This window comes from Petaurus breviceps, unplaced genomic scaffold (genome assembly GCF_028583685.1).
Source record: "Petaurus breviceps papuanus isolate PSGF00001 unplaced genomic scaffold, PetGlider_PUasm1.0 90692, whole genome shotgun sequence".
NCBI lineage: Eukaryota > Metazoa > Chordata > Mammalia > Diprotodontia > Petauridae > Petaurus > Petaurus breviceps.
This window is the reverse complement of record NW_027187313.1, coordinates 1842184-1870082: the sequence shown is the minus strand read 5'-3', so window position 1 is coordinate 1870082 and position 27899 is coordinate 1842184. Positions and strand designations below refer to the sequence as shown.

Sequence of the window (27899 nt, the reverse complement as noted above, 5' to 3'; positions counted from 1 at the left end):
TTACAGGAGGATCTGGGTAAAAATCATACAAAATAGTAAGAAATCTGCACCAAGGAACTAAGTATCCAAATTGATAAGCTTTATTCCGTTGAAGTATGTGTTAATTTACCATTATCTTCTAGATGAGAATTTGTATATGATAACAGGTTTTGAACTATGAAGTAAATGTAAACATTACAAAAACAAGAGAAAGACTTTGCTATAGACTACTTCAAAGTATATATTTATAAAACTTCACATATATTTCATTTTGCTCCATTTTATTTAATTCTGTTCATCCAGTCAGAAAATGACATTGCTTTATAGGTATTACCCCTTACAAATGTGTTTTTCTGATAGGATTCATCACGTAGAGGCAGCTGATGGCACAGTGGATAGAGCACTGGGCTTGAAGTCAGGAAGACCTGACTTCAGATAGGCCTTAGATACTTAACTAACTGTGTGATCCTGGACAAATCACTTCATCTCTCTCTCCCTCTCCCTCTCCCCCTCCCTCTCTCTCCCTCCCTCTCTCTTTCCCCCTCCCTCTCTCTCTTTCTCTCTCTCCCCCTCCCTCTCTTTCTCTCTCTCCCTTTCTCTCACACTCTCTCTCTCTCTCTCAGTTTCTTGACTTGTAAAAGGGGGATAATAATAGCACCTACTTTCCAGGGTTGTTGTGAGGATCAGATAATATAGATAATAGACTTTTTTTTTCTTTTTGGAGGGGGGAAGGTAGGGCAATTGGGGTTAAATGAGTTGCCCAAGGTCACACAGCTAGTTTTGTGTTGTGTCTGAGGCCAGATTTGAACTCAGGTCCTCCTGCCTCCAGGGCCGGTACTTTATTCACTGCGCCTTGCCGCCCCAATAATAGACTCTTAATAAATGCTTATTCCGTATATAGTTACCAACAGTGTCTTAGAGAGTTGCTTTGAATGGTAATAGGTTAAGGAAGGATGTCAAGATGGGTATCTTACTGGGCTCTAGGCTGGGGTCTCTCCTCTTTTCTCTCTCTGCTATTTTATTTGGTAATTACATCAACTGCCAAGGATTTCATTTTTTCTTCTGTGTTAATGATTGACATATCTGTTTATCTACCCCTCACCTGTCTTCTGACCTCCTGTCTTGAATCTCCTAAATGCCTCTCAGACATCTCAAACTGTATGTGCTGTGGGCATCCTAATCTTACCATGTCCAAAGCTAAACTCGTTATCTTTTCCCCAAAACCCTCCCCTATCCTTAATATCCTGTTTACTTTTGAGGGTACCATCATCCTCCTGGTCACCCAGGTAGGTGTACAAAGTAGATGACAGTTCTTGATTTCTCAATATTTTCTCACTCCCCAAATCCAATCTGTTGTCAAATCCTGTTGATTTGACCTCAAATAATAACTCTTAACCTACATCCCATTCTCTGGCTACCACCTTACTGCAGGCTCTCAGCACTTCAGAGCTGTACAATTGCAATAGCCTGTTTGTCTCCCTATCGTAAGTCTCTTCCCATTCCAGTCCATCTTTCACTCACCTGTGAAAATGACCTTTCTAAAGTCCTGGTCTGACCATGTCATTCTCCTACTCAGTTCCAGTGGCCCCCTATTATCTCCATGATGAAATATAAAATATTCTCTTTGGTATTCAAAACCCTTCATAACCTTTTCACAACCACATCTTTTCAGCCTTCTTGTATTTTCTTTTCCTCCCCAGCATACTCTGCGAGCCAGTGACACTGGCCTCCTTGCTGTTCCTCCATCAGGATTCTCTTAGCTCTCTTCTAGGCATTTTCTCTAGCTGTCCCCCATACTTGAAATGTTCTTCTTCCTCATCTCTATCACACCTTTTCCCAGCTAAAATCCTACCTTCTACTTTTACACTGCCATCTTGGCTCTGCCCCTAAAATCTTAACTTCTATAGGAAATCTTTCCTGATGTCCCTTAATTCTGATGATTTTCCTGAGATGATTATTTCCAACTTATCCTGTGCATAGCTTTTTTATATGTTGTTGTTTATGTGTTGTCTCCCCCATTAGAGTTTGAGTTCCATGGGAACAAGGACTATCCTTTCCCTTTGTTTTTATTACCAGCACTTTCTACAATGCTTGCCACAGATTAGGTACTTAATAAAGAAAGGCCTTCCTGACTTCTAGGTGAATTCTCTGTCTTGCTACACAGCCTCCTGCCTCTCTGCATTGAGAAAATAGAATTTAAATCAGTAAATTGTAGTGAGCACCCATAGTGGGGAAACAGTTGAGGCTGTAGAGATCTAGAGCTCCTCCACAAGAAAACAATCACTCTCCATTTCCTGTGGTTTAAAAATTCACTTGCTATCTTTTGAGATCTTTTTCAATTCTCTGGCACCTGTCCTTATTTTGGTATAGTACTAGAATATTACATTACCAGGTAATTAAAGACTGTGTCACCTGCTAAGAGGTTTTTTTTAAATTAAATTTCTATTATGAACTTGTTTACAAATACTCTAATTTGCAAAGAACAAAAGAAGAGGATTTTATATAAAACCATGAATTTGTTAATGTTTTTTAAATTTATTTATTAAATTTAATATAGTAACAGAATTACCCTTTTGTGTCCTTCAATTTTTAAGAATTTTCTATGTATGTCTTTGTTTTAGTGTCTGTTGATTGTTTATAGATATGCTATATTTTATCAGATGGCTTTTTTTTTCCACTATGAAAATAGGAAGCTTTATAATTTTAAACTCCAAAGCAAATGATATTTGTCTGAAGTATCTTTTAATGTATGTAATTAAAAATGGTTTTACTGATGCCATTTATTTTTCAATTCTCTTTTTTATTTTTCAGAAATTGTATGAATTAAATAACCTCCATGCACTTATGGCAGTGGTGTCTGGTTTACAAAGTGCCCCCATCTTCAGACTAACTAAAACATGGGCAGTGAGTATTTTTTAAAACTATACTTCAATATTTCAATGATCTGTGATTTAATCAGCCTGCTTGCTCCCTCCACTGATAAGTTCTTGGCTTAACAGATGGTCTTTGAGAGATTTGTTTGCCCTAAAATTTCATCACCCTATGTCCCACCTAGTGATTAAGCTCTGGTCTTTAGCTACATAGGTCCTTGGAAATAGATATATGAATGGCTTCTACCTGAAACTCTTCTCATTTGACAGGACTTTACAGAGCTTGTGCTCTAATAAACTTGAAGAACCACGGCCTGCCATGATCAGGCCTTAGGGTACCAGTCTTCTTATGCGTGATGCCCCTCCACGCACTCTGTCATCTAGCTACATTGGCTTTCTTGCTGTTCCTTGAGCTCAGCAGGCCATCTCCCTTCTCTATGCCTTTACATCAGCTATTCCTCATGCCTGAAAAACTCTTCCTCCTCATCTTCGTCTCTTAGAATCCCTGGCTTCCTTCCAAACTCACAAAGATGCCACCTTCTGCAGGAAGTCTTTCTTAGAGCCTCTCCATCGGAGGCTACTTTCTCTCTACTGTGTGTGTGTCTTCAGTCCATTTATTCACTTGTTTTCCCCGTCAGACAGTAGGCTTCCTAAAGCACTATGTAAATGCTAAGGGCAGTAGCTGTTTATGCTTTTTTCTGTATCTCCTGTGCTTAGCACAGTGCTGCTGCACGCTAATCACATAATAAAAACTTGTTCATTGAAGCCTACTGCTGGTTTTACAGTTAGCAGAGACTTGGGCTCAGAAGATCAGTCTTCTCTAATACTCACTTAATATGTGACCCTGAGCATAGTCAGTCAGAAAGTATTTATGCAGTGCCTTGTGTACGTCAGTTTCTATTTACCGTGCATATAAATATTATGAATAAAACAATCCCTAGTTTCTAGCCACTTGGTTTGTTTTGAGGCCTTGAATTACTTATCTACCCCTTTGGTCTGTTGTGAAGATGATGTAAGTTAATGTTTTCAGAGTGCTTTGTATGCTTTAAAGTGTTTATAAATATATTTTAGTGTCAGGAGTAATTTATTAACTTATAGAAAAGATAGTTTAACACAATTACAGACACATCATATGTGTGATGACTAACTTGGATAGACTGAGCTCCTCTCAGCAATGCAAGGTTAGAAGACAACTCCAAAAAGACTCACGATGAAAAAGGCTATCCACATCCAGGGATAGAACTACAGAGATAGAACAATCTGCTCTGAAGGCAGATTGAAGCCAACTACTTGCTCTCTTTTTTTTTGTTTTGTTTTGTTCTGTTTCTTCTTTCTCATTGTTTACTCCATTGGTTATAAGCCTGCTTTACAACATGACTAATGTTTAATGTGAAGGTATTTGTAGATCCTGTACTTGATTGCATGCCTCAAAATGGGGGGGAAGCGGGGGGAAGAGGGAGGGAGAGCAAATTTAAAACTCAAGGGACTGTGGAACTCAGTGTTGTAAACCAAAAGTAAATAAATAAAATTTAAAAAAAGAAAATATAGTGCAGAGTGACTTTGTAGTTATATAAAATATTCAGATGTTCTTTAAACCTACATCATCTTCTGAAGGAATTTTCCTAATTGTGTAGATTAAGCAGGCACCTTTGAAATTATCTCTTCAAATCTAACCTTATATCAGGAAAAATTGAAACCCAGAGATTGTGTCATGATCCAAGTCACAACTAATTTGTGACAGAGCTAGGATAAGAATCCAAGTTCTTTAACTTTAGTTTGTTAAGTGATGTATTTGTTGACTACTTTTGGGAAAATGGTTCCCAGCAGAATTTTGTTACGTGCACGTTACTGTTTTTAACACTATAATGTTTCATATTAATTAGTAGAAAATTATCAATCCCTCTCCCCTCCCCCTACTCATTTTCTTTCAGTTGTGCAAGTTTTTAAGGTATTATTTTTGAAAAGGTAGAGGAAAATTCAAAGAGAATTGAAAAAGTGCTTCTGATTAAAATAGCTTCTTTTTCTATAGGCAATATTTTACTCAGATTTTAGTTTCACTGGTAAAACTATGTCACTTTGAACCTACTGATAAATAAAAGCAGCTCCCAATTCTTTGTTTAGAAATTTGCATATGAAATGCTAAGAATTTAAGTGACTTGGTCACACAGACTGTGTCCAAAACAAAATTGAACTCAGCTCTTTCTGACTGTGGGGCTAAAGTGCTGTCTAGGCATATGCCACTTCCTGGTAACATTTTATATGGCAGTATAATCATAGAATATTAGCATTGGTGGTGACTTTTAAATTATCAAGTTCAGTTGCTTCATTTTACTGATGAGGAAATTGAAGGTGAGAAGTTTTCAAGGTCTGGTCCAAAGTACATTGGAAAGCCAGAATGCAAACTCAGATTTTCAGAGTATAGAATATAGAGTATTATCTCTATGACACCACTGTGTATTCTGATTTTTAATAAGCAAAATAAAATAAAAATGCTAGAGGATTGAATTTTTTAGTTTCTACGTTCACGTTACTGCATTTCATGTAACACAGAATTGCCTCCTGTTTCGAATAATTTCAACTCAGCAAATATTTAGCCCACTATGTGTGAGGCAGTATTTTCTTTTTTTGTTTGTTTTTTTGTTTTTTGCTTTTTTGGAGGGCATTTGGGGTTAAGTGACTTGCCCAAGATCACATTGCTAGTTTCTGTGTTAAGTGTCTGAGGTTGGTCCTCCTGAGTCCAGGGCCATTGCTCTATTCACTGCGCCACCTAGCTGCCCCATGAGGCAGTATATTCTAAATTTTTTTGAGTAATTTACCTCTTAGGTTTTATGGTATTAGATTTCTATATTATTGGTTGATTTTATGATGTTATTCCTTACTTTTATGTTTGGAAAATGCTGTAATTTGTTTTATCTGAAATAAGATCACATAGTATACTGGATAGAGTAATGGACCTAGAGTCGGGAAGAACTAAGTTCATATGTTACCCCAAACCTTTCCTTTTCTGTAAAATGAATGAGGTGGACTTAATGACCTCTAAGATTCCTTCTAAATCTGACCTTATGATATATTTATTACAGTGTTTTTATTGCTCCAGTACCAAAATGTGCATCAAAGCATTAAACTTAACAAAAACATGTTTCATAGGACTTTAATCAGATGTTGTCCGGGTCCTATATATGTTTCAGTTACCATTAGGACATAAGTGGTCCAGCCTTCCAGCTTTCAGTTCCCTTTAGCTGGAAAACTCCCATTACTCCTGCCCTCCTTGTTCTTTAAGGCTACTCTAAGTAGTGCTGGACAACACTCTTTCAAGCTATTTGTTTAGGAAAAAAATAGAGATAGGGTTATATTTTGGACATATCTTTTATTTGAGAATATGACTAACTAATTTCTCTCCTTTTATCATATATTGGCAGGGGCATTTAAGTCCAACTCATAATGGAGTTATTTCATGCTTTCATATTTTTTTATTTTAAACTTAAATACAAAATGAGAAAAGAAAAAAAATGCTATGTACACAACAGACCATAAGAAAGGATTCAATGTAAAACAATAAATTTCCATTTCAAGAAAACCTCTCTAATAATACACATTGTTTTCAAAGCTGCCTAACTTTTCTTGTTGGTTTTCTTTTGTTCTCTGCTGTGTACTTTTTACTTTATTTTCCCCCTCCTTTCTCTCTCACCCTAAAGAAAGTTACAATTAAGTGCATATATATATGTATATATATGTATATGTATATATACACATAGAGATATCTGTAAGAATACACATACATACTCATACACATATATGTAACACTGTGCTTATTTCCATCTGTCATCTGTTCTGAAAGTGGATGGCATCTTCCTTCATAGCTCCCAGTCTTTCCTTGTTTTTCTAATCAACCAGTTCATCATTTCCTACACTTACAGCAAAATTCCAATGCAGTCACATACTATCTGAGAGACTGTCTATGAAAGTTTTCCCTTAGTTTTCTGCATTCCTTCTGTTCTTGCCTTCATAGGTTTTATTTATATAAGAATATTTTAATTTAAAATAATCAAAATTATCCTTTTTACACTTCAACAATGCTCTCCCTTATAATATAATTTTAAGGGCTGATACTGTTGAATCTACTTCATTTGCATATTTTTTCCTGGTTTCTTTGAAATTCCTTAATTTTTATTCTTCCAAATCAACTTTGTTATTTTTTCTAATTCAGTAAAATAATTTTTTAGTAATTTAATTGGGATGACATTGAATAAATAGACTAGTTAGGTAAAATTGTCATTTTAAAAATTATATTGACTTTATATACCCATTTACCATATATATATCCAATAAATATTGCTTCAGTTATATAAATCTGAATTTATTTGCATAAAAAGTATTTTATGGTTATGTTCATATCACTGAGGTATTTTATACTGTCTAGGTACTTTAAATGGTCTAAAACAGTAGTGTAGTTTCTGTTTTTCACTTTTGATTAAATCTATTTTAACTTTGAGATCAGGATTGCTACCCCTGCTTTTTTTACCTAATAAATTCTACTCTTACTTATCATCATTTTATCTTTGTGTGTATATCTCATTTTTATAATGATCCTGACAACAATGTATTGTTGAATTCAAATGTTTAATCTGCTATCCATTTCTGTTTGATGGGTAAATTAGTCCCATTCACATTCTGAGCTACAGCTACTTGTTGTGTATTTTCCTCCTTCCTATTTTTTCTCCCTGTCCTCACCTTATTTACCCTCTCTCTCCTCATTCCTCTGCTTTATTTCTACCTATTACCTTGCCCACCTATTCCTTAACCTACACTCACCTCTCTAAAAGTCCTTCCCATATTCTTTCCCCCCACCCTATCCCCTTGCCCTCTTATTTATTTCTGAATTTAGAAGACATTTATAACCTTCTAGATTTATATGTTGTTTTCTCTTTAACCCATTCCTATTGAAACCAAGGTTCTAGCACCACCCACCATTCCCCCTACTAATTTCTTCTGTATCAGTTGTTCCTTTCATGCCTCATTTATATGAGATAATTACTCTTTTTGTCTCTCCCTCCAGATTTTTTTTTAAAGCAATTGGGATTAAGTAACTTGCTCAAGGTTACATGGCCAGTTATTTCTGGGTGCTAAGTATCAGAGCCCGGATTTACTCCCTACGGATTTTTGGAATCACCCCATCATACTCAGCTCAACCTACACCTTTCTTTCAAACTACCCAAATAATGATGACGATCATAAGAATAGTGCTAATATTTTCACAATTTAATACAAAGTAAACAACCTTATTGAGTCCCTTATAATTAGTCCTTAATATTTACCTTATCTTTCTCCTGGATGTTAGATGTCACATTTTCCCTAAAGTTCTGTGTTTTTTGTCACAAAAACCTGAAAATCTTTGAGTTTGTTAAATGTCATTTTTTTTTTCCATTCAAGATTATACTTTGCTGGATAAGTTGCCCTTGGTTGTAACCCCAGCTCTTTAGCTCTACGGAATATAGTATTCCAGGACCTATGGTCCTTCAGCGTAGTAGCTGCTAGGTCCTGTATAATCCTTATTGTAGTTTTATGATATTTAAATTGTTTTTTATTTTTGTTGCTTCCAATATTTTCTCCTTAACTGGAAGCTTTGAAACTTGGCTATGATAGTCCTATAAGTTTTCCTCCTAGGATCTCTTTTAGGTGGTAACTGCTGGATTTTTTCTATTTCTGCTTTGCCTTCTTGTTCTAGAACTTAAGGGAAATTTTTCTTGACATTTCCTTTAATATTCTATCAAGATTCTTTTTTAATCGTAATTATATGGTAACTGTTCACAGATCATTTTTCTTCCATCTGTTCTGCAGATCAGTTTTTCCTGAAACCATGAGATGTTTCAGTTTCTCTTATACTTTTTCATTCTTTTTGTTTTATGATTTCTTGGTATCTTAGAATGTCATTAGCTTTCCCCTGCCCAATTATAGTTTTCAAGGAATTTTTTTTTGAGTCAAAGTACATTTATGGATGCTGAGCCCCACTCAGCTGTCTGTTACAGGGTCAGAGGAAGCCGGCCTTCTAGTGCTGGGCACTTCCTGCCATCTTTGTGCTGCTCTCTGATATACTGACCCAACAAGGCCACCAGCTGAAGGGCCTGGTGCTGTAGGAGGGAGTAGGTCTGAGATGACAGCATGATCAGGCCCCCTATCAGCTCCCCCTGTATCAAAGACTGCAAGGGCAGTTTGGAGTAGTTCAGGAAACCTTGAAAGCTGAGGATTGGGTCATCAGTGCAGCCACCAAGTAGGACAGGCTCACTCTTCAAGACCCAAAGTATCTCCTTGGCCTTGGGTTCTGAGCTCACCAGCAGCATGTTATGCTCAATAAAAAGAGGCAGCAGGTTTTGGTACTTGGATTCCTCCAGGAATGACTTCAGGATTGAATTGGGAAAGACTATCACAGAGACGTTGTGCTTTGGAAGCTGGTGCCTAACAAGGAACTTGTCCTCAGCACTCAGGGCCACATTCTGACACATAACAATCATTCAATTTTTTCTGAAAACTTCTGTCACCTCCTTCCAGAGCAGTTGATTAAAGCCCATCTCCTCTGAAGGTAGCTTGGGAGGGGAGGTCAGACAACACGGGGAATGGCAGGTTTGGGGGGGATATACTGGGTCAGTGCCATCAGCTTCTGTCGCTCAAAGTGCATAATTCGAAAATGTCAGGTGGCAGCTTTGGAACAATGGCAAAGAGTCTGGATGGTGGACAGCTGGCCAGCTCAGGGCTGGAGCCGGCGTCCCAGGATTCCAATCATGGCCACCACTATCTTCACCAGAGATCTGTATGGGTCCCAGTTGGAGATGGAAGGAATAGAGGATTATGGGACTCTGGGCTCAGAACCAGAAGCTTTAGCATTGCCCAAGGAATTCTTTTCTTCCTTAAGTCATTTATTCTCTATTTTAAGTTATTTGACTTTCTTTTTATAATTTTCTTAAATTTCTTGGGTTCATTTTTCCTCATTCTTATTTGATTTTTAAAGTCCTTTAAGTTTTTCTGAGAAATTTTTTGTGCTTGGGACCATTTGACATTTTTTATTAAACAAGGAGAGTGGCTCTTATTATTCCATTATCTTTCTCTGAATATTAATCCAGATCTTCTCTATCCCCATAGTAACTATGATTGGGTTCTTTCTCCTTTGCTTACTAATTTTTCTTTATTGTTTTATTTTGTTTATAGCAGCTATTAGTATAATCAAGTTGTAGTCCCAGGGTATGGGGAATGATGCTCCCAGTCTCAGGTCCTTTTTAATGCTATTTTCTGAAATCTGTATTAGGTCCCAACCTTGGACTCTCCCCTGCACTCCTAAGCCATGGCTAGGGTCCCCAGCCACACTGTTCCACAAATGATCTTATTCCTAATGGTCTCTCTGGTGACGGCAAACTACAGCTGTCCTCTCTGCCCTGAAACTAAAACCAGGGACCCGGCTGTCCTGCAAGTGCCCACAGCCAGCAGGGTTCCTGCCCCTTGCTGCTGCACTCTCCAGGCATTTGCTAACTCCTTCTCCCTACGATAGCCCAGGACTTGTCTGGTCAGCACAGCTATGCTTACCATCCCTCAACAGTAGAAGGTCCTTCAGTCTTCTCCTGACTCAGCCTGCCTGACCCACACACTGTCTGTGAGATAAAAGTTTCTAAGGCTGAGGTTCCCTCTCAATCCAGGGCTTCTTTTTGATTCTGAAGAGTTGGCCTGGAGGTATTTTCACTTCACTCAGGCCCAAGGTTGGGTCTTTCCTGGAGTCTTCTCAGATTGTCTTAAGAGGATAACTGCTTTGCCCTGTGTTCATTTCTGCTGCTCTGAGGCAGTCTTCTGTCTTTTTCTAAATTATTCCTCCATCTTCGCAGAATCCTCTCTTCTACTCATAATGTAAAGAGGCACTGGTGGTCTAGTGGATAGAACACTTGGCCTGCAGTTGGGAAGAACTGAGTTTAAATCGGCCTCATATATTTATACGAAGTATTACAATATTTTTATCTCTGTAACCCACATATACAAAAGCTATTTGGAGGGATCTTCAATAATTTTTAAGAGTGTAAAGGAATTCTAACACCAAGAAGTTTGATATCCCCAGATTTAGACTCTTGTTTTAAACCTTGAGCTTTTGATTCAGTATGTCAGTGTTTCCTAGCAATGGTTTACAAAAGTAAGATAAGATGTCCCTGAACTGGCTATCCAACTGTGAAGATGAAGGTATTGATAAATCAATCTGTCAAGAAAAGCCAGGGTTATTTCCAGTTCAAAGGTTGGTAGTCATATAGTTCTGCTTTTCTTCTTGGCCAATTTCTGAAAAATTTATAAAAATTGAATGTTTAATCCACATACTCTGACACCTTAAAAGAATATAACAGGAAAAAAAATATAACCTTTGTGTCAAAGATGAGAAAGTATGCGTGCGATATAATGAGAATTAAAGTTTTTGGAATTGAAACTTATGTATTCAGTTTAGTTCATACTTAAGTGAAAGCATCAATAAATGTACAATTCAGTATGTAATTAACATCTTTATGGTTTTCTCTGTTTTAGTTACTGAGTCGAAAAGATAAAACTACTTTTGAAAAATTGGAATATGTTATGAGTAAAGAAGATAATTACAAAAGACTTAGAGACTATATTAGTAGCTTGAAGATGACACCTTGCATTCCATATTTAGGTAAGAGGCATCATTTTATTCATGTGTTTCCTCCAGTTATGTTCTGACATGTTAAAATGCTCAATGAAAAAAAAAAGAAAACTTTTAAAATTTTCTCGTATAGAATACTATGTTGTGTGTATAATTTGACAAAAAGCTTAATGTCTCCTTTTTAAGTATTTCCTTTTTCTTTTTTTGGAGGGGGGAGGGCAGGGCAGTTAGGGTTAAGTGACTTGACCAAGGTCACACGGTTAGTAAGTGTATTGAGTGTCTGAGGCTGGATTTGAACTCAGGTCCTCCTGACTCCAGGGCTGGTGCTCTATTCACTGCACCACCTACTCACCCCTTTCTAAGTATTTCTTACCAGTGAATTCCCAGTGCTGTATTTCCACCTATAAAGTATATATGTGTGTGTTCAGTAAATCTGATGATATGCCTACTATATACTCTCCATTGATGTAAGGATGTTCTAAATAGTTATTGCACTTAAATTTGTATGCAAACTAAGATTTTCTTATAAAATGAAGCACCAAATGATGCAAGTGTTTAACTTGTGAGTCAGAAAGACCAGAATTAGACCTGTCTGTCTCAGACACTTGCTACCTATATAACCTTTGGCAAGTCACCTCAGCTCAATCTCAGTTTGCTCATCCATAGAATGGAAACAGTAACAGTATCTCTCAGGGTTGTTGTGAGGATTAAATGAGACAATATGTGGAAAGCCCTTAGAAAACCTTTAAGTGCTTTATAAATGTTAGCTCTAAAATTTGTAGTATATTTGTAAAAATCATTTAATTTCTTATATACAGAGAATAATATAAAGATATACCTTTACTTCTCTTCCCTCTATGTACTGTCTTCTTTTAGGAAATGGAGGTCCCATCTTTCAGATTAGTAACACTGTACCAATCATGGTGCTGGATTTTAGTGCCTTTTCTTTTTTTTTTTCCTAGTTCCTGTCACCTTTTCCAGATTTATTGAACATTTGCTCACCTTCACAGATTATACATTCCAGTCAAACTGGTCGACTTTCATGCAGAACACTCCCCCATCTCCATGGTGCTCACTTCCTCAACCCTTCTCATCTCCACTTCAGGGAATCCCTAACTTCCTTTGGAGTTCAAGACAAGGCACCTATTTTGCTTCTATCCCCTTCCCACCCCCCAAGTTGATAGATGTGTCCTCTGGAAAATTATTTTGTTTACCTTACACATATGATTTTCTGTGTATATACATGTTGTTCCTCCTCTCACTCCTTAAATAGAACATAAGCTCCTTGCAGGCAAGGGCTGTTTTATTTTTGTCTTTGAATCCCCAGAGTCTAATAGAGTGTCTGACACCTGACAGGCACTAAATAAATACTTGCTGAATGGTATTTAATGAATCTCTCTTTCTAGACTGATTTCCCAACAATTTCTCTCACAGACAATTCATTCCAGTCAGATTGACCTCAATCAGGGCTCAGCTCAGCCTCAGGCTGTGTCCCAGGATGAGGACTCCCACCTTCAAATCTCCAACTCCTAAAATCTCTAGCACCATCTCCTACACAAGACCCTTTCTCGTGTCGATAGCATAAAAGGAGGAGATAGAATGTCATTCATGGTCAGTTTGATGGAAGAGGGTGCAGTGGGGAGTAATGTGAAATACCTGTCCCCAAAGTCTTAGTGCAGTTTTTTTTTATATTTGAATATTTGATTTTAAAACTTTCAATTCCAGATTCATTCCCTTCCCCCCCTGCCAACCACCTCCACTGGGGAGACAAGCAGTTCAGTATAGGTTGTACATGTGCGGCTAATGCAAAACAATAACATAGTAGATATATTGTAAAAGACTGACTATATTTCCCTCCCTCCTATCCCACCTCCCACTTGTTCTATTCTCTACTTTGATCCTGTCCCTTTTCAAAAGTGGGTGCTTCCAACTTCCTCCCCCCCAGCCTGCCCTCCCTTCCATCATCCCCCCTCTCATCCCCTTCCCCCCCTATTCTCCTGGAGGGTGAGATCCCCTATTTAGTGTGTATTTCCCTCCCTCCTCAAGTCAGATTCAATAGGAATAAGGTTGACCCATTCCCTTTTGCCTTCCTATTCTTCCCCTCCATTGTAACCATTTTCCCTTGCCTCTTCTGTATGAGATAGTTTGCTCCAATCTGTCTCTCCCCATCTCCTCTCATTATATTCCTCTCACCTCTTAATTTCACCTTTTAAGTATCATCCCTTCCTGTTAAATTGGTCCTGTGCCCTCTATTTATACCTGTAAACATATGTACACACATTCACATATGTATTCATATGCCCATATACCCTCATATAAAGATATATATATATATAATTCCTTCAACTATTGAGAAAAGTTTCATAAGTTACAATTATTGTTTTTCCATGTAGTTATGTTAATAGTTCAACTTTGATAAGTTCCTTATGATTTCTTTTCCCTGTTTACCTTCTCATGCTTCTCTTGCTTCTTGTATCTGAATGTCGAATTTTCTATTCAACTCTGGTTTTTTCAGCAAGAATGCTTGAAAGTCCTGTATTCCACTGAATGACCATATTTTCCCCTGAAACATGATACTCAGTTTTGCTGGGTAGGTGACTCTTGGTTTTAATCCCAGCTCCCTTGACCTCCAGAATATCACATTCCAAGCCCTTGGATCCCTCAGTGTAGAAGCTGCCAGATCCTGGGTTATCCTGATTGTGTTTCCACAATATTCAAATTGTTTCTTCCTGGCTGCTTGTAATATTCTCTCCTTAATCTGGGAATTCTGGAACCTGGCTATAATATTCCTAGGAGTTTTCTTTTTGGGATCTTTTTCAGGAGGTGATTGGTGGATTCTTTCAACCTCTATTTTGCCCTCTCGTTCTAAAACATCAGGGCAGTTTTCTTTGAGAACTTCCTGGAGGATGCTTTCTAGGTTCTTACTTTGCTCATGGCTTTCAGGTAGTCCAATAATTTTTAAATTATCTCTCCTGGATCTATTTTCCAGGTCAGTGATTTTTCCCATGAGATATTTCACATTGACTTCTATTCTTTCATTTGTTTGGATCTGTTTAACAGCATCTTGATTTCTCATAAAGTCATTAGCTTCCATTTACTCCAGTCTAATTCTGAAGCAATGATTCTCCTCAGTGAGCTTTTGAGATTCTTTTTCCATCTGGCAAATTCAGCTTTTTAAGGCATTCTTTTCCTCATTGCCTTTTTGAGCCTCCTTTGCCATTTGAGTCAGTCTGTTTTTTAAGGTATTATTTTCTTCAGTCAGGCTGTTGACTCTCATTTCATAATTTTCTTACATTGTTCTCATTTCTCTTCCCAATTTTTCCTCCACTTCTCTTATCTGCTTCTTAAGGTCCTCTATGGCCTGTAACCAGCTTGTATTTTCCTTTGAAGCTTTGGTGCAGGAGTTCTGACTTCACTGTTTTCCTCCTGTTCCATGCCTTGCTCCTTCTTATCCCCAAAATAGGAGTGTAATGTTGGAATCTTCTGTCTGCTTTGTTTCCTTTGCCTGCTCATTTTGCCACTCAATTATTTGACTTTTGGGCTTTTTGACACAGTAGGACTCTGCCACCAGACAGGGGAGTTTTCGTCCCAAATGCTGGGGTTTTCTCAGCTGCCAGAGGTATTAGATGGGTGCCCTCTCTAAGGTCTCCACACGCTCTGGCAAGCTGGACACACACCCCAGGATCTCCACCCTAGACTGCAATCCAGATCCAAGCAGGTTAAAGCAAGAGCGATTACCCCTCAGACCGGTGCTTGGTCCCCCTACACTCTGCAGGCCAGGAGCTGAAGCCGCCATGTGGCGCTGGCAGGCTGTGCTGGCGTCTCAGTGACTTCTCACCCCAGGGGTAAAAGCCACTCACTCCCACTTACTGGGTCCCAAAGTCCAGACTGCACTGGCCTCTCACCTTGTCCTTCACATCTATGTATTGATAAATCTGGAAACGGCCACAGCTGCTGCTGATCTGGAGTCCCTCTGGCTGGCAGCTGGTCAGGCCCACTCTGGGGCTAAAGCCTAGGCATGGGGCTGGGCTCTGCTCCCAGAGCACTGCGCTGGCCGATTCCTGCTGACCTGCCGGGCTGTCCTCAGCGGGAGGTTAGCTTCTCTGTGTCATTTTGTGGGTTCTGCAGCCCCAAAGTTTGTTTAGAGTCCCCTTTTTACATGGATTGTGGAGGGTGGAAGCCGGAGCCGCGGGAAGGTCATGCTTCTACTCCGCCATCTTGGCTCCACCCCCATTTTAGTGCCTTTTCTAACAGAAGATAAACAGTTAACTGTTAACTAGGCCTTTGTAGTCATCAGTCTTGACCTTTCCTAGCGATTAGACTATAGTATAGGAACTGAATAATGTGGTCTGAGAGAATTTTAGACAGCATCCAAATTCCCAGCTCTGAGATATTCATTGTGCTATGACAGTGGTCAGTTTACATAATCTCTCTATGCTTTAATTTCCTTATCCAGAAAATGAGGATAGTATGTCTGCCACCTTTTTTATATGAATGTTGCAAATAAAGTGATCGTTAAATTTTAGGTGCTATTTATATAAGAACCTTAGTAGTATTTTTGCAAGTAATATTAACAGAGATCTATACCTTTACTTCTCTACCATCTATGGAATATCCTGTCAGCCTTAAAGATAGTGAAGAGCTCTTTGTCAGTCAAGCATTCTGTCCTGTCTTCAGGATTTCCATAAGTGGAAGAAGTTCATATACTTCCCCAAAAGGGAAGGCAACAGAGTGTTTCTCCCAGCCTCGTGTGCATTTTATAGCTCCAGAGGAGAAAGAGTATGCTTTGTTTATTGCTGTTTAGTTCTACAATAGTCACCCATATAGTAGCATGTTTTCTTTAGGCATTTTGTTATTGTGGAATGTGGGAAAAGAAAGGACCAAAGGGATGCTCCTAAATCAGAATTGTACTAGGTATAAGCTAGAGCTGAAAATTTGAGGAAGATACCTTGTTAGACCTCAGAAATGAGAACTTTGATAGACTTACACCTTCTGTTTTACCATCTGATGTAACTCTTATGTTCAGAATTATAAAAATGCTTTGTTGGTAGGTTGTATCTGGGATGGTCTTTAAAATTCATTCCCCATAGTTCCATAAGATTGAAAACATGGTGTTGAAAAAAGATGACTGGGTAGAAAGTCAGAAATCATGGTTTCTAATACTGGCTCTGTCCGTGGGTAATTTTTTCAATTCACTTTCTGTACCTTCATTTCTTAATCTATAAAATGAGTAGTGAATTAGATGAAATTGGAAATGCCTTCTGATTGGAATATTCTCTTAGATGGGAATCTCTCTCCCATAAAATCCATGTTCTGCTGTTTAAAATGTAATGCTGGATTTTTCATTTTTCAGAGCAAAAAATCTGAAATTTTAGTCCACTGAAAATGAAAAAGACTGAATATTTTGAACACTTGTGCCTGCTAATGCTGGTATTAATGCAAGAGTTTTAAAAAAATGTTGAGGGGAAAAAGTCCCTCCCATGCAACACCCTACTCCCCCCCAAAAATAGCCCTGCCAGAAATATAGACAGATTTTGGCACTGACTTTATATATCAGCATCATAGCAAATATTAAATCATTGGAAAGGTATCGGGAAAGCTCCCTGATAAAAAAAAATAATTCCTCCACTGGCCTGACCATAATGTCTAAAATAACTGTAGTTAGCCATTCCTTTGGGTTAAGCTATTTGAAAGCAGCTGTTAACATGAAAAGATTTAGATGAGGTTAAAACATTAACTATTATTTGGCAGGATAATTACCTTAGTGCCCACATAGGAATCATAGGAGAATGGTACACAGAACATAAACTTTTTATATGGAAGTAGGAGCAACTTTCATCCAGAAAGAATGTTGAAGATGGCTGTGGAATGAGAAAAGAGAGAAGAACAAACATTTATTAAGTATATGCTGTGTGCCAAGCACTCTGCAGAGCCCTTTACAAAGGTTATCTCATTTGAACCAAACATCAGCCTTAGAGTGTAGGTGCTGTTATTATCTGCATTTTGTCATTGAGGAAACTGAGGCAGAGAGGGGTTAAGTGCCTTGTGCAGAGTCACACAACTAGTAAGTGTCTGATCCATATTTGAGCTCAAGTGTTGTGGGTTCAGGCTAGCACTCTGAGGACTGAAACACCTAGTTTGCCTAAGGTCATGTCCTGAATATTGCTGGAAGTGTAAGCCTGAGTGATAGATAGTAGAATGTTAGAATAGGCAAGAATCTTAGAAATAATGCATTTCAGTCCTCATTTACAATTGGGGGAGCAGCCTCAGCAAATGAGTTAACCAAGCTCATATTGCTGGTGAGCCTCAAAGTCAGGAACAGAACTCTAGGCTCTAAGTTCATTGCTTTTTCCACTACATTGGAATGTGTTTTCTTGAATCTCTTTCCCATAATGCTCTGTTCATAGCCGATGATAAATACATGTGTTGTGGTTTTTGTTTTTTAATTGAATTGATATGATTAACGAAGGTTCAAAAAATAAAGGAAGGAGGGTAGATTATCAGGAAGACTTTTTGCTATGTAAGTTTTGCTTAGGACCATAATAAACAGGGGTATTACTTTACTAAAATAGATGATGAAATAGAATCTATCTTGTGACAAGAAAATATTCTTAACATGTCATAGTTTGCACAGTCAGTATGGCTTGGTAATAAAAAATTGCTTTCAGAGCCAGGAAGAACAGAGTTCAGATCTTGCCTCTGAAATGTTTTCGCTTTATGCCCCTTAGATAAGGTCTCCTGGATAACTCTTAAGACTATAAATTGAGGGGCAGCTAGGTGGTGCAGTAAATAGAGCACTGGTTCTGGAGTCAGGAGGACCTGAGTTCAGATTTGGCCTCAGACACTTGACACTTAACTAGCTGTGTGACCTTTGGCAAGTCACTTAACCCCAATTGCCTTGCCTCCCCCCTCTAAGACTATAAGTCACAAAAGAGTTACTGCCTGGCATTGGGAGAGGAAATCACAGGGATGGGGCAAAAACCAAAATGGGCTAGATTACTAAAAGGAGGAGATGTCCCAACCAAGTATCTTATTCTTATCTAGGTCAGATGTATTCTAATATGTACACTGCCTTTTAGATTTCCTGATGGTTTTGTTCATTATATTAACTTCATTGGGGGGACTTTAGGTTAAACATATTAATCCTTTCAAAGTATTAAGTACTTTTTTTCCTTTAAAAGTTAGAAAATTATACTGATGTGCAGAATTTCAACTGTGCTCTATTTACATTGGAATAGTCTATTACCTCATAGTATGATTCCATACTGTTTATCTGTTTCTTTTTTTTTCATCAATTGAATTCATTTAGCATTTTTAATATACCCTACAACATGCAAGGCACTGAAGATACAAAAATAAGAGTCCTTATTCTTGAGATCATGTTCCATTTTTTTCTTTAAAAACAGAAGATTTGACAATTTGGCAAATTACAATATATCAATTGTGTGTATATATATATATATATATTTTTTTTTTTTTTTGCTTCTCTAATAAGGATGGGATCTTCAAGCAATCCTTTCATTTATTTTTGCATTTTTTGTTGTGCTTTTATGGCACTTTCATTTCCCATTATATTCTAGACTCCCCTTCTCCTACTCAGCAAGCTATCCCTTGTACCAAAGAACACAAAACTTTTAAAAATGAAATTTGCAGCACACCTCACCAGCACATTAGCTGAGTGACAGTCTGTGAACTATTCCATATTCACAGTCTTTCCAATTCTACAAAAAAATCTACAAGCTACACTACCTCATCTCTTAGGAATGAGCTTGGCCACTACAATCAGTATTCAGTTTTAGTTTTATTGCTGTGTGTATTGTTTTCCTGTTTCTGCTTATTCACTGCTTTCTACTGTTTGACTCATCTAAGTCTTCTGTATTTCTCTAAATTCTTAATAACTGTCATCCTTACATTTAGATTAACTTTAGCCAGCTGAGGGATATCTCCTATTCTATTTCTTTTCTGCCACAAAATATGCTGCTTTGAATGTTTTGAGACAAATGTCCTAAGCTAGGGATTTTTGAGTCCAAGAGTATGGGCATTTTTATAATTTTCATAGTACAGTTACATATTATTTTCTTAAATGGTTAGAATAGGTTACAACTCTTCCAGTAATATAAATGATGTGTTGATTCATTTGCAGTCCTTCCAGCATAGTCTAGTCCAATTTTCCAAGTTTCTTGGTAAGGGATATAGCCCGTTATTTGTATTTCTCTTACTATTAGTGACTTGGAACAGTCTTGCATGATGCTGTTGACAGTTTATAATACTTTTGAGAACCATGTGCTCATTTCTGAATACCATTTATCAATTGAAGAATCACCAAATTATTAGGTATAAATATTCAGCAAATTAGCAAGATAAAAAATAAACCTTCAAAAATCAACATATATTTCTGTATAGCAGTAGCAAAATCCCAGAGGGTGCAGTGGGAAAGCAGACAGTAATTAATTTTCTTTACTTTATTTATAATGATAGTTGTATTCATTGCTGAATACCATGAACTTTGATGGCTAGACCTTTAATTTTCTAGGTCTTTAGTAGCTGTAGCACCCACAGAAACAGTACAAGGCCACTTCTCCCCAAGGATTATGACCTTGTGGGGTACATTGGAAATAGGATCAGTGGTCTTGGGGGTGTTGCCATTCTCTGAGCCCCTTGATTGCAAATAGTCAGTAAACAATGTCAGTGGTGGAAAGGAAGATGGGTCCCTTCTCCACAGTAACTACTCCCCTTAATAATGGCTGTGAGGGCTTAGGTAGGTAGAAGGGTGAGTGGTCTGAGTCGCGTTCCTATTCCCAAAACTCTTAAATTGAGTTTCATGGGTTTTCTTTGGTAAATGAGAGGTGGCAGTGGTTGAGGTGATGGTGAAGCAAAATTAACTGGCCTGACACCTGCCACCTCCCATTTCTCCCTTAGGGTGCCATCCTGCTTCATCTAGATTGGCTTTTTTGCCCTACAATTGGAAGTTCATTGGACAAATTTTAAACACCTACGTTGTGCAGAGAACACAACACTAGATATTGTGAGATGGATTCATTAAATTTAGAACTTGAAGGGACCATAGAAATTATCTTCATCAACATAAGATGTGTCCCTGTGGAGTTTACAATCCAAGAGTGGGTTAAGACAAACAAATGACTATAATTCGTGCTATTACACATGGAGTACATTAAAGAATTACAAAACAAAGTATTGTGTGAGGTCTGCAAGAGTGGCAGAATTAAGTAGGAGGACAGAAAATTGTAGGCAGAGATGGGGAAGTTTCATTCTTTTTTTTTTTTTAAGGCAATCAGGGTTAAGTAACTTGCTCAAGGTTACACGGCCAGTTATTTCTGGGTGTGGTGCTGAGTATCTGAGCCTGGATTTGATCCAGGTCATCCCAACGCTGGAGCCAGTGCTCTTACTCGCTGAGCCACCTAGCCGCCCCAGGGGAAGTTTCAGTCTTGAGATCTTGGGCGTGAAAAAGTTCTGAGTGATAAGTCCCGAGGTTTTGCTGTGCTTTACAGGGATGAATTGGAAATGAAAATTATTACAACTGAGGAAATCAAAGAACTTTGAAGTCGGGAGGTCTTATGACTTAGCATGAAGTTCATGAAAGGAAGTAGCAGTGGATGGGATGGAGAAGAGGTTGAGGAACAAGATGTTGAAGCCAATTAGAAAAGTCAAAGAATGGCCTAGAGGGCAATATAGAAGGTACTAACAAAGACTGGGAGTGTTTAGTGTTTGTTTCAGAAGGTGGAAGATAGTCGACATTGGATGAACAATAATATGGAAACAGTAGTGTCAAAAAAGCAATAAATATATTTGTTTTTGTTTGTCATGGTTACCCATTAGAATGCAATCTCATTTTGGGTAGGAATTGTTTCATTCTTTGTACTTGTATTTCTAGGGCATAGTGCAAAGAATGAAACAATTCCTTCTCAAAATGAGATTGTATTCTAATGGTTGACATGACAAAAACATAAATAGAAAATTAATAAATAGAAATATAAAATAAATGAATTGATTAATAAGTAGAAATCTATATGAGTTAATTTAATAAGTAATTTGGGAGGGAGGGCACTAGGAACTTGGAGAATCTAAAAACATGATTAAAAACTAGATATTTTGCTTTGAAGCAACCCTCTATTTCCCATCTGTTGACTTTATTCTTATTCTTGCACTGCTAAATGAAGCTGGAGAAATTCCTTCTTTTCCCCTCCTACTTCTCACATCACTCATTCCTTCTATAATTCCCTCCTCCTTCATCCCTATCTCACATGAATATGTGGCCCTTCTCCTTGCCAAGGCAAGCTCTAGTCATTTTCAGTTGATCCCATTACATCTGCTATTCTCCCGCATATTCCCTCCTCTATCATCTCTATTATCTCAGTTAATCTTCAGTCTCTTATTTACTGGCTGCTTCCTTATTGCCTACATTACTTATATCTCTCCCATCCTTAAAAACCACTCACTTGATCTGTCCTTCTCCACTGCTTTCTCACTTTCGTGGCTAAGCGTGAGAAGGCCATCACTAGATAACACTACTCTCTCCTGGTTCTCCTCCTTCCTGTTTGTTCACTGCTTCTTAGTCTCCTTTGCTTTATCTTTATCTGAATGGAGCATATCCTCTAACCATGGGTGTCTCAGAAAGCTCTGTCCTGGGCCTTTGTCCCTCCCTTTTCTATGTACATGATTATTAGGTTTATTTATCCAGTCATAACCTCTCTCTTGCATCTCCAACTTCCTCTATGATATCTCAGTGGATGTTGTATAAACATCTTAAATTCAAAAATGTGTCCAAAACTGAATTCATCATTTATTTCTCTTCCCCAACTCTCCTGCTATTGTGAAGGCCTCTCTCATCCTCTGAGTCACCCAGGTTCACAACGGAGGGTTTCATCCATGACTCCACTAATCCCTCATAGCCGGTCTGTTTCCAGTTCCTATAGATTCTACCTTCATAGTATCTCCTTTCAATGCGCCTTTGACAACAGCCACCATCTCAATATAAGTCCTCATCACCTCACACCTGAACTATTTTTTTTTAAAGCAATCAGGGTTAAGTAACTTGCTCAAGGTTACACGGCCAGTTGTTTTTGTGTGGGTGCCAAGTATCTGAGACCAGAACCGATCCCGGGTCTCCTGACGCCAGGGCCAGTGCTCTTACTCACTGCATCACCTCGCCACCCCTCACACCTGGACTATTGCAGTGATTGGGCTCCCTGTCTCAGATCTCTCCCTGCTGCAGTCTGTCATCCACTTAGCCATCAAAGTCATCTTCCTAAAGAGCAAGTCTCACTATAATATCTCCCATTCAGTAAACTCCAGCAGCTCCTAATCACCACCAGAATTGAATATAAAATGTTTGGTTTCTAAAGCCCTTCATAACCTTGGCCCTTCTGGCCTTTTTAGCCTTCTTATATCTTATTCACTTCCGTGTCTTCTGTGATCCAGTGACAGCGGTCTCCTTGCTGTTCCTCAAATTAGATACCATATCTCTGAACTAGGTGCATTTTAACTGACTGTCACTCATGTCTGGAATGCTCTTCCTCCTCCTAACCTAGAATTCCTGACTTGCCTGGCTTCCTGCAGGTCTCAGCTAAAATTCTGCCTTTTGAACAGAGCTTTTCCAACCCCCTTTAATGGTGATGCCTTCCCTCTAACACTACCTCCAAGTTTTCCTATCTATCTATCGATCTATGTATATATATATTCATACATATATATATATACACACATACATACACACACATATATATATCTTGTTTGTACATATTTGTCTCCCCCCCCCCCTTTTTTTTTTCCGTTTTTGGAGGGCAATAGGGGTTAAGTGACTTGCCCACGGTCACACGGCTAGTAAGTGTTAAATGTCTGAGGCTGAATTTTAATTCAGGTCCTCCTGACTCCAGGGCAGCTGCTCTATTCACTGCGCCAGCTAGCCACCCCTGTCTCTCCCTTTTAATTGTGAGTTCCTTGAGGACAGGAACTGTTTTTGCCTTTCTTTATCCCCTGGTACTTAACCATAGTAAGAGGCACTTAATTAAGATTGTGACCTTTTTGCTTCTTCTCTGCCTTCAAAATAAAGGCTGGTGTGCTGACAAAACTCTTTTGGTTCTGATCGTCTTCACTTTGAATCAAAGTGGAATAAATTACATGAAATAGAAGATGTTTTCTTGGCTTTCACCATAATTTTCACTGAAAAATAGCCTCTTCTCTTGGTTTATGCGCAGGGTAGGATCAGTTGTCCTGGACAATATGGAGGAAAATTCCTAGAATAAGATGCAAACATTTTTTTGGAGAGTAGTAGTTTGGCATTTCTCAAGGAAAAAATTGTTTTATGTGAGAATTATTGCCCTAAATCTGAAAATCATTAACAATACTCATTTGTTATTGTCATTGGAGAACAATCCTAAGATGTGTTGAGAGATTTGGCAAAAAAAAGTTTTCATTTTGCTGCTGAGAGAGGGAAAAGTAAGATAGTGTACTTTATAATAGAATGGAATGATAGATATAACTTTCATTTGCAATTCCCGTCATTCCTCTTTGACTTGTGTAATGGACAGCTGTAGTAGATCAAACTGTATGTTGCTCTAAGAAAGAAAATTTTTAACTACCCAAAAAACTGATCAGCAGTAGTTTTATATATTCCTACCCATTGACTAGAAATGGTCATATGAAAGATTTGGATTGACAAATTCCATAGTATATTTTTAAATGATTTCAGTATTTAAATGTGCTTTGGTTTGAGCTGAAGAAGAATATTTGAAGTGTTCGGAACAAGCCCTCTTCCTTTTCCTCTCCGCCCTCATGGGGGCAAATTTTCATAGTAGTGAATTTTTAAAAATAATTAAAGATAAGAGAATCTCCTGCACTCCAGTCCTTTCAACCCTTCTTGACCTATCCCTGTGAACTTCTTTCTGTCCTATTTGCACTTTTTAGTTCTTTACCCTTTCTTACTTATATACTTTTTAAGGTAAACTTAATCACATGTAGCATTCTTCTAATCTTGTTTTGCTCTCAACCTTGTACTATGTGATTAAGAAATGGAAGCTCATTACCTATAAATGCTTATCAACAGTTTTCTTAATCAAACTTAAGGTTTTCTCATTTTTGTGTGTGACCTTTTGTCTACCTTCAGATGTAAATTACAGAATCTCAGAGTTGAAAAGAAGTTATTTAGTACAGCCTGTATACAAACAGGAATTCCCTCTATCTGATGAGTGATCAGTAGTTTTTGTTTGAAGCTGTCTAGGGCAGCTAGGTGATGCAATGCAGAGCACAAGGCCTGAAATCAGAACTGAGTCCAAGTCTGGCCTCAGTTACTTACTAGCTGTGTGATCCATGGCAAGTCACTTTAACCTTGTTTACCTCAGTTTCTTCATCTGTAAAATGAGCTAGAGAAGGAAATGGTAAACCACTCCAGTATCTTTGCCAGGAAAACTCCAAAAGGAAAGGACTAAATAACAACAGTGAAGGACAAGTTTACAACTTCCCAAATCAGCCCTTCATTTTTAGATGGCTCCAATTATTAGGCTAAAGGCAATATGTCTCTCATGTATATAGAATGTGTATAGAATTAGACTCAGATTCAAGTCCTGCATCTAACCTGACAGAGGGCATGGGTAAGTCAATTAACCTATCCATGTCACAGCCAACTCTCCAACATTATTGGTGAAAAGGATTGCTGACCAAGAGTTCCCCTTTCCCTCCTAAAATTTATTAGAAGGTTTTACTTACATTAAGCCTAGATCTGCCTCTCTACAACTTCAACCCCCCATTGCTTCTACTTCTGCCTTCTGATTACAGCCCTTAGGATAAATTAATTAGACTGTTTAATTTTTTCACTAGCCTTAAATGTTCTCAATTATTGAAGCACTGTTTTTGAAATGACTAGCGTTGTATTAGCAGTTTTATTCAGAGATTTCTAACAAATAAATATTCCAGGCTTTCTGCAGTTCTTGGTTAACCAAGGAAGATTTTTGTGGTTTTCCGTTGGTGAAATTACACTGAAATTAAGCACTGGTAAAGACTTGTTCTGTTTGAAAAACCATTCTTAAGAACCCTAATATAAAAACAGGAAAATATCAAATATTGCCCTTTTTAGCTATTTTCCTTTTCATACTTTGATTTGTGGATGAATCACTATCCCTTTCTTGGATGAGATTACATGCATATTCTCTTCTACAGCTGCAATAAAGATATTTTCAGTCATGTTGTGTTGGACTCTGAGGAATGAACTGTAACTAACTGGCAGATAGCTATACTTTTTTTTTTTAAGCTAGAAATTACATCCTTGTTTTCCATGACTTCATTTGTTTTTGGGTTGGGTGGTAGGTTTGGGATTTGGATTTTGGGGGGGGGGGGTTCCTTTCTATATATTTATAATTCTTTTAACTTTGGTTTTGTGTTCCTTTGAAACTTTGATCTACATTAAGAATTGTCATACAAAATAGTAATAATTTAATTCTTGTTTCAGTTTCTTTAATTTTTCTCCTAAAGTTGGCTTTCCAGTTGGTATGGGTTTAAGCAAGTTTAAAACTTTTCTAAAATAAAAATAATAACAAAAATACTCTTATTCCAATACTAATGTACTTAAGTATATAATCTTAAATATTTTACTTGTGTTTCAAACAGCATCAGTAAGCAACCATACCAGAATAGAATGTTTGCTCTTTTCACTTTTAAATTGAAGTTTCTAGTTTGAGCATATTTTTCACAATTTCTCATCAGAGGACTTTTCAAAAATCTCTAATATATTCTGTCCAACTGGTGAAAGCAAAGAATAGTCGATTTATTTTTCTAAATTTTTTTGTATTTTTTCATGGCAGTGGCTAGCAGAGTTATAGTCTCAGGAAAAGAAAGTTTACAGAAGCTACTCTATAAAATAAGAGTATAAATCTGTAGAACATGGTGGTCCTTATCTTACTATTAAGAAGGAGGTAAGTGATTTATTTTTTCAGGTGCATTTAAATATTCAGGTCATAGAATATAACTTATTATAGTACACTTATAATTATTTCATAGATAGACTTAAAACATTTCCAGGTATTATTGAACCATTATATTTTCAGCATCTTCTATGTACTTATCATCTCTATTGTCTTTTGTTGTTGTTGGAGGTTTTTGGTGTACAATTGTGATTTCATATGTCTAGGGGACCACTGTCACTGAAATTCTCTCTAGTGCTGCACGTGGACAGCTAGCTCTCTTAGTCTTAAACAGCTGTTTGGGGCACTGAGACATTAAGCGAGCATCTTTAATCCTTTATCCAGTTTGAATTTCCTAGATCTTGACTAACTTCATTAGCTATTAGTTGCCTAAGCTACTTACCCTTGGAAATTCTCATCCAGAGCTACACCCAGTTGGGGTAAGGCGGGGGGGACAGAGCCAAGATGGCAGAGTAGAAGCAGGAAATTCTGTGAGGTCCCCCCACAACCACCTCCAGTACTTAAAATATGACTCTAAACAAATTTTAGAGCTACAGAACCCACAAAATGACAGAGAGAAACAAATTTCCCGCCAAAGGCAGCCCAGCAGGCCGACAGGAAGGGTCTTCACATCAGGCTGGGAGCCGAGTGCAGTCCCATGTGAGCCACGTGGTTGGGGCCCTGGCAGCGTCAGAAGTAGACTTCAGGAGGGTGAATCACCAGCAGCTGTGGCAGTTTCCAGACTTCTCAAGCCATAAATGCCAAAGAGAAAGTAAAAGGTCAGTAGGGAACTCTGTTGGAACCAGGTCAATGAAGAGCAGGGTCCGGCCCCTGCCCCGGGGTTGAGAGGTGGCAGAGGTGTGACAGCTGCAGCTGCTGCCACATGGCTGCCTCCAGAGCTCCTAACCTGCATATCATAGGGGGGACCAAGACCATTCAGAAGGTAATCGCTCTTGCTTTAACCTGCTTGGATCTGTGTTGCTGTCTTGGGAGGTAGTCCTGGGGTGAGAAACGCCAGTGTGGTGTCTGTAGAGAGGGTGCCGTCCTCAGATCTCTGACGTTTGTGAAAACCCCAGCGATTTAGGCCATAGCTTACCACTTTGGAAGCAGAGTTCTACCATGGCAAAGAGCTCAAAAGTCAAGTAATTGGTTGGCAGGATGAGGAAGCACCATCAGCCCATAGAATCCTTTTTTGAGGAAAGAAAGGATCAAAGCATGGAACAGGAGGAAGACAACAAATCAGAACTCCTGCATCAAAAGCTTCCAAGAAAAATATAATCTGGTTATAGGCTTTGGAGGAGCTCAGGAAGGATTTTGAAAAGTAAGTAAGAGAAGTAGAAGAAAAATTAGGAAGAGAAATGAGAATGATGCAAGAAAACGATGAAAAGTGAATCAACAGGGGCGACTAGGTGGCAGTACAGTGAATAGAGCACCAGCCCTGGAGTCAGGAGGACCTGAGTTCAAATTCGGCCTCAGACACTTAACACAAAAACTAGC

General features: G+C 38.2%; 2 protein-coding genes and 1 pseudogene across 7 annotated transcripts in view; 1 reads left to right on the top strand and 2 right to left on the bottom strand.

The window, feature by feature from the left end:
• RALGPS2 (Ral GEF with PH domain and SH3 binding motif 2) overlaps positions 1-27899 on the top strand; it is a 257390-nt gene that overhangs the window by 115757 nt on the left and 113734 nt on the right. For 4 of the 5 annotated variants that reach the window (XM_069065478.1, XM_069065477.1, XM_069065479.1 and 1 more), the window contains exons 7-8: positions 2791-2883; positions 11394-11520. In XM_069065478.1, the coding sequence (XP_068921579.1) occupies positions 2791-2883; positions 11394-11520 (220 nt within the window). The remainder of the gene's footprint in view (positions 1-2790; positions 2884-11393; positions 11521-27899) is intronic. The other variant, XM_069065480.1, reaches the window with a different exon arrangement.
• LOC138144161 (large ribosomal subunit protein uL10m pseudogene) lies at positions 6197-10424 on the bottom strand (annotated as a pseudogene).
• ANGPTL1 (angiopoietin like 1) overlaps positions 6197-27899 on the bottom strand; it is a 59760-nt gene continuing 38057 nt past the window's right edge. Inside the window, exons 5-6 of one of the 2 annotated variants that reach the window (XR_011163879.1) lie at positions 17251-17351; positions 6197-11153 (exon numbers count right to left, since the gene is read on the bottom strand). Coding sequence is in view for 1 of the 2 variants with exons in the window: in XM_069065484.1 (XP_068921585.1) it covers positions 17326-17351 (26 nt within the window). In the remaining variant the exon portion in view is untranslated. Of the gene's footprint in view, positions 11154-17236; positions 17352-27899 lie in introns of those variants that run through there. The other variant, XM_069065484.1, reaches the window with a different exon arrangement.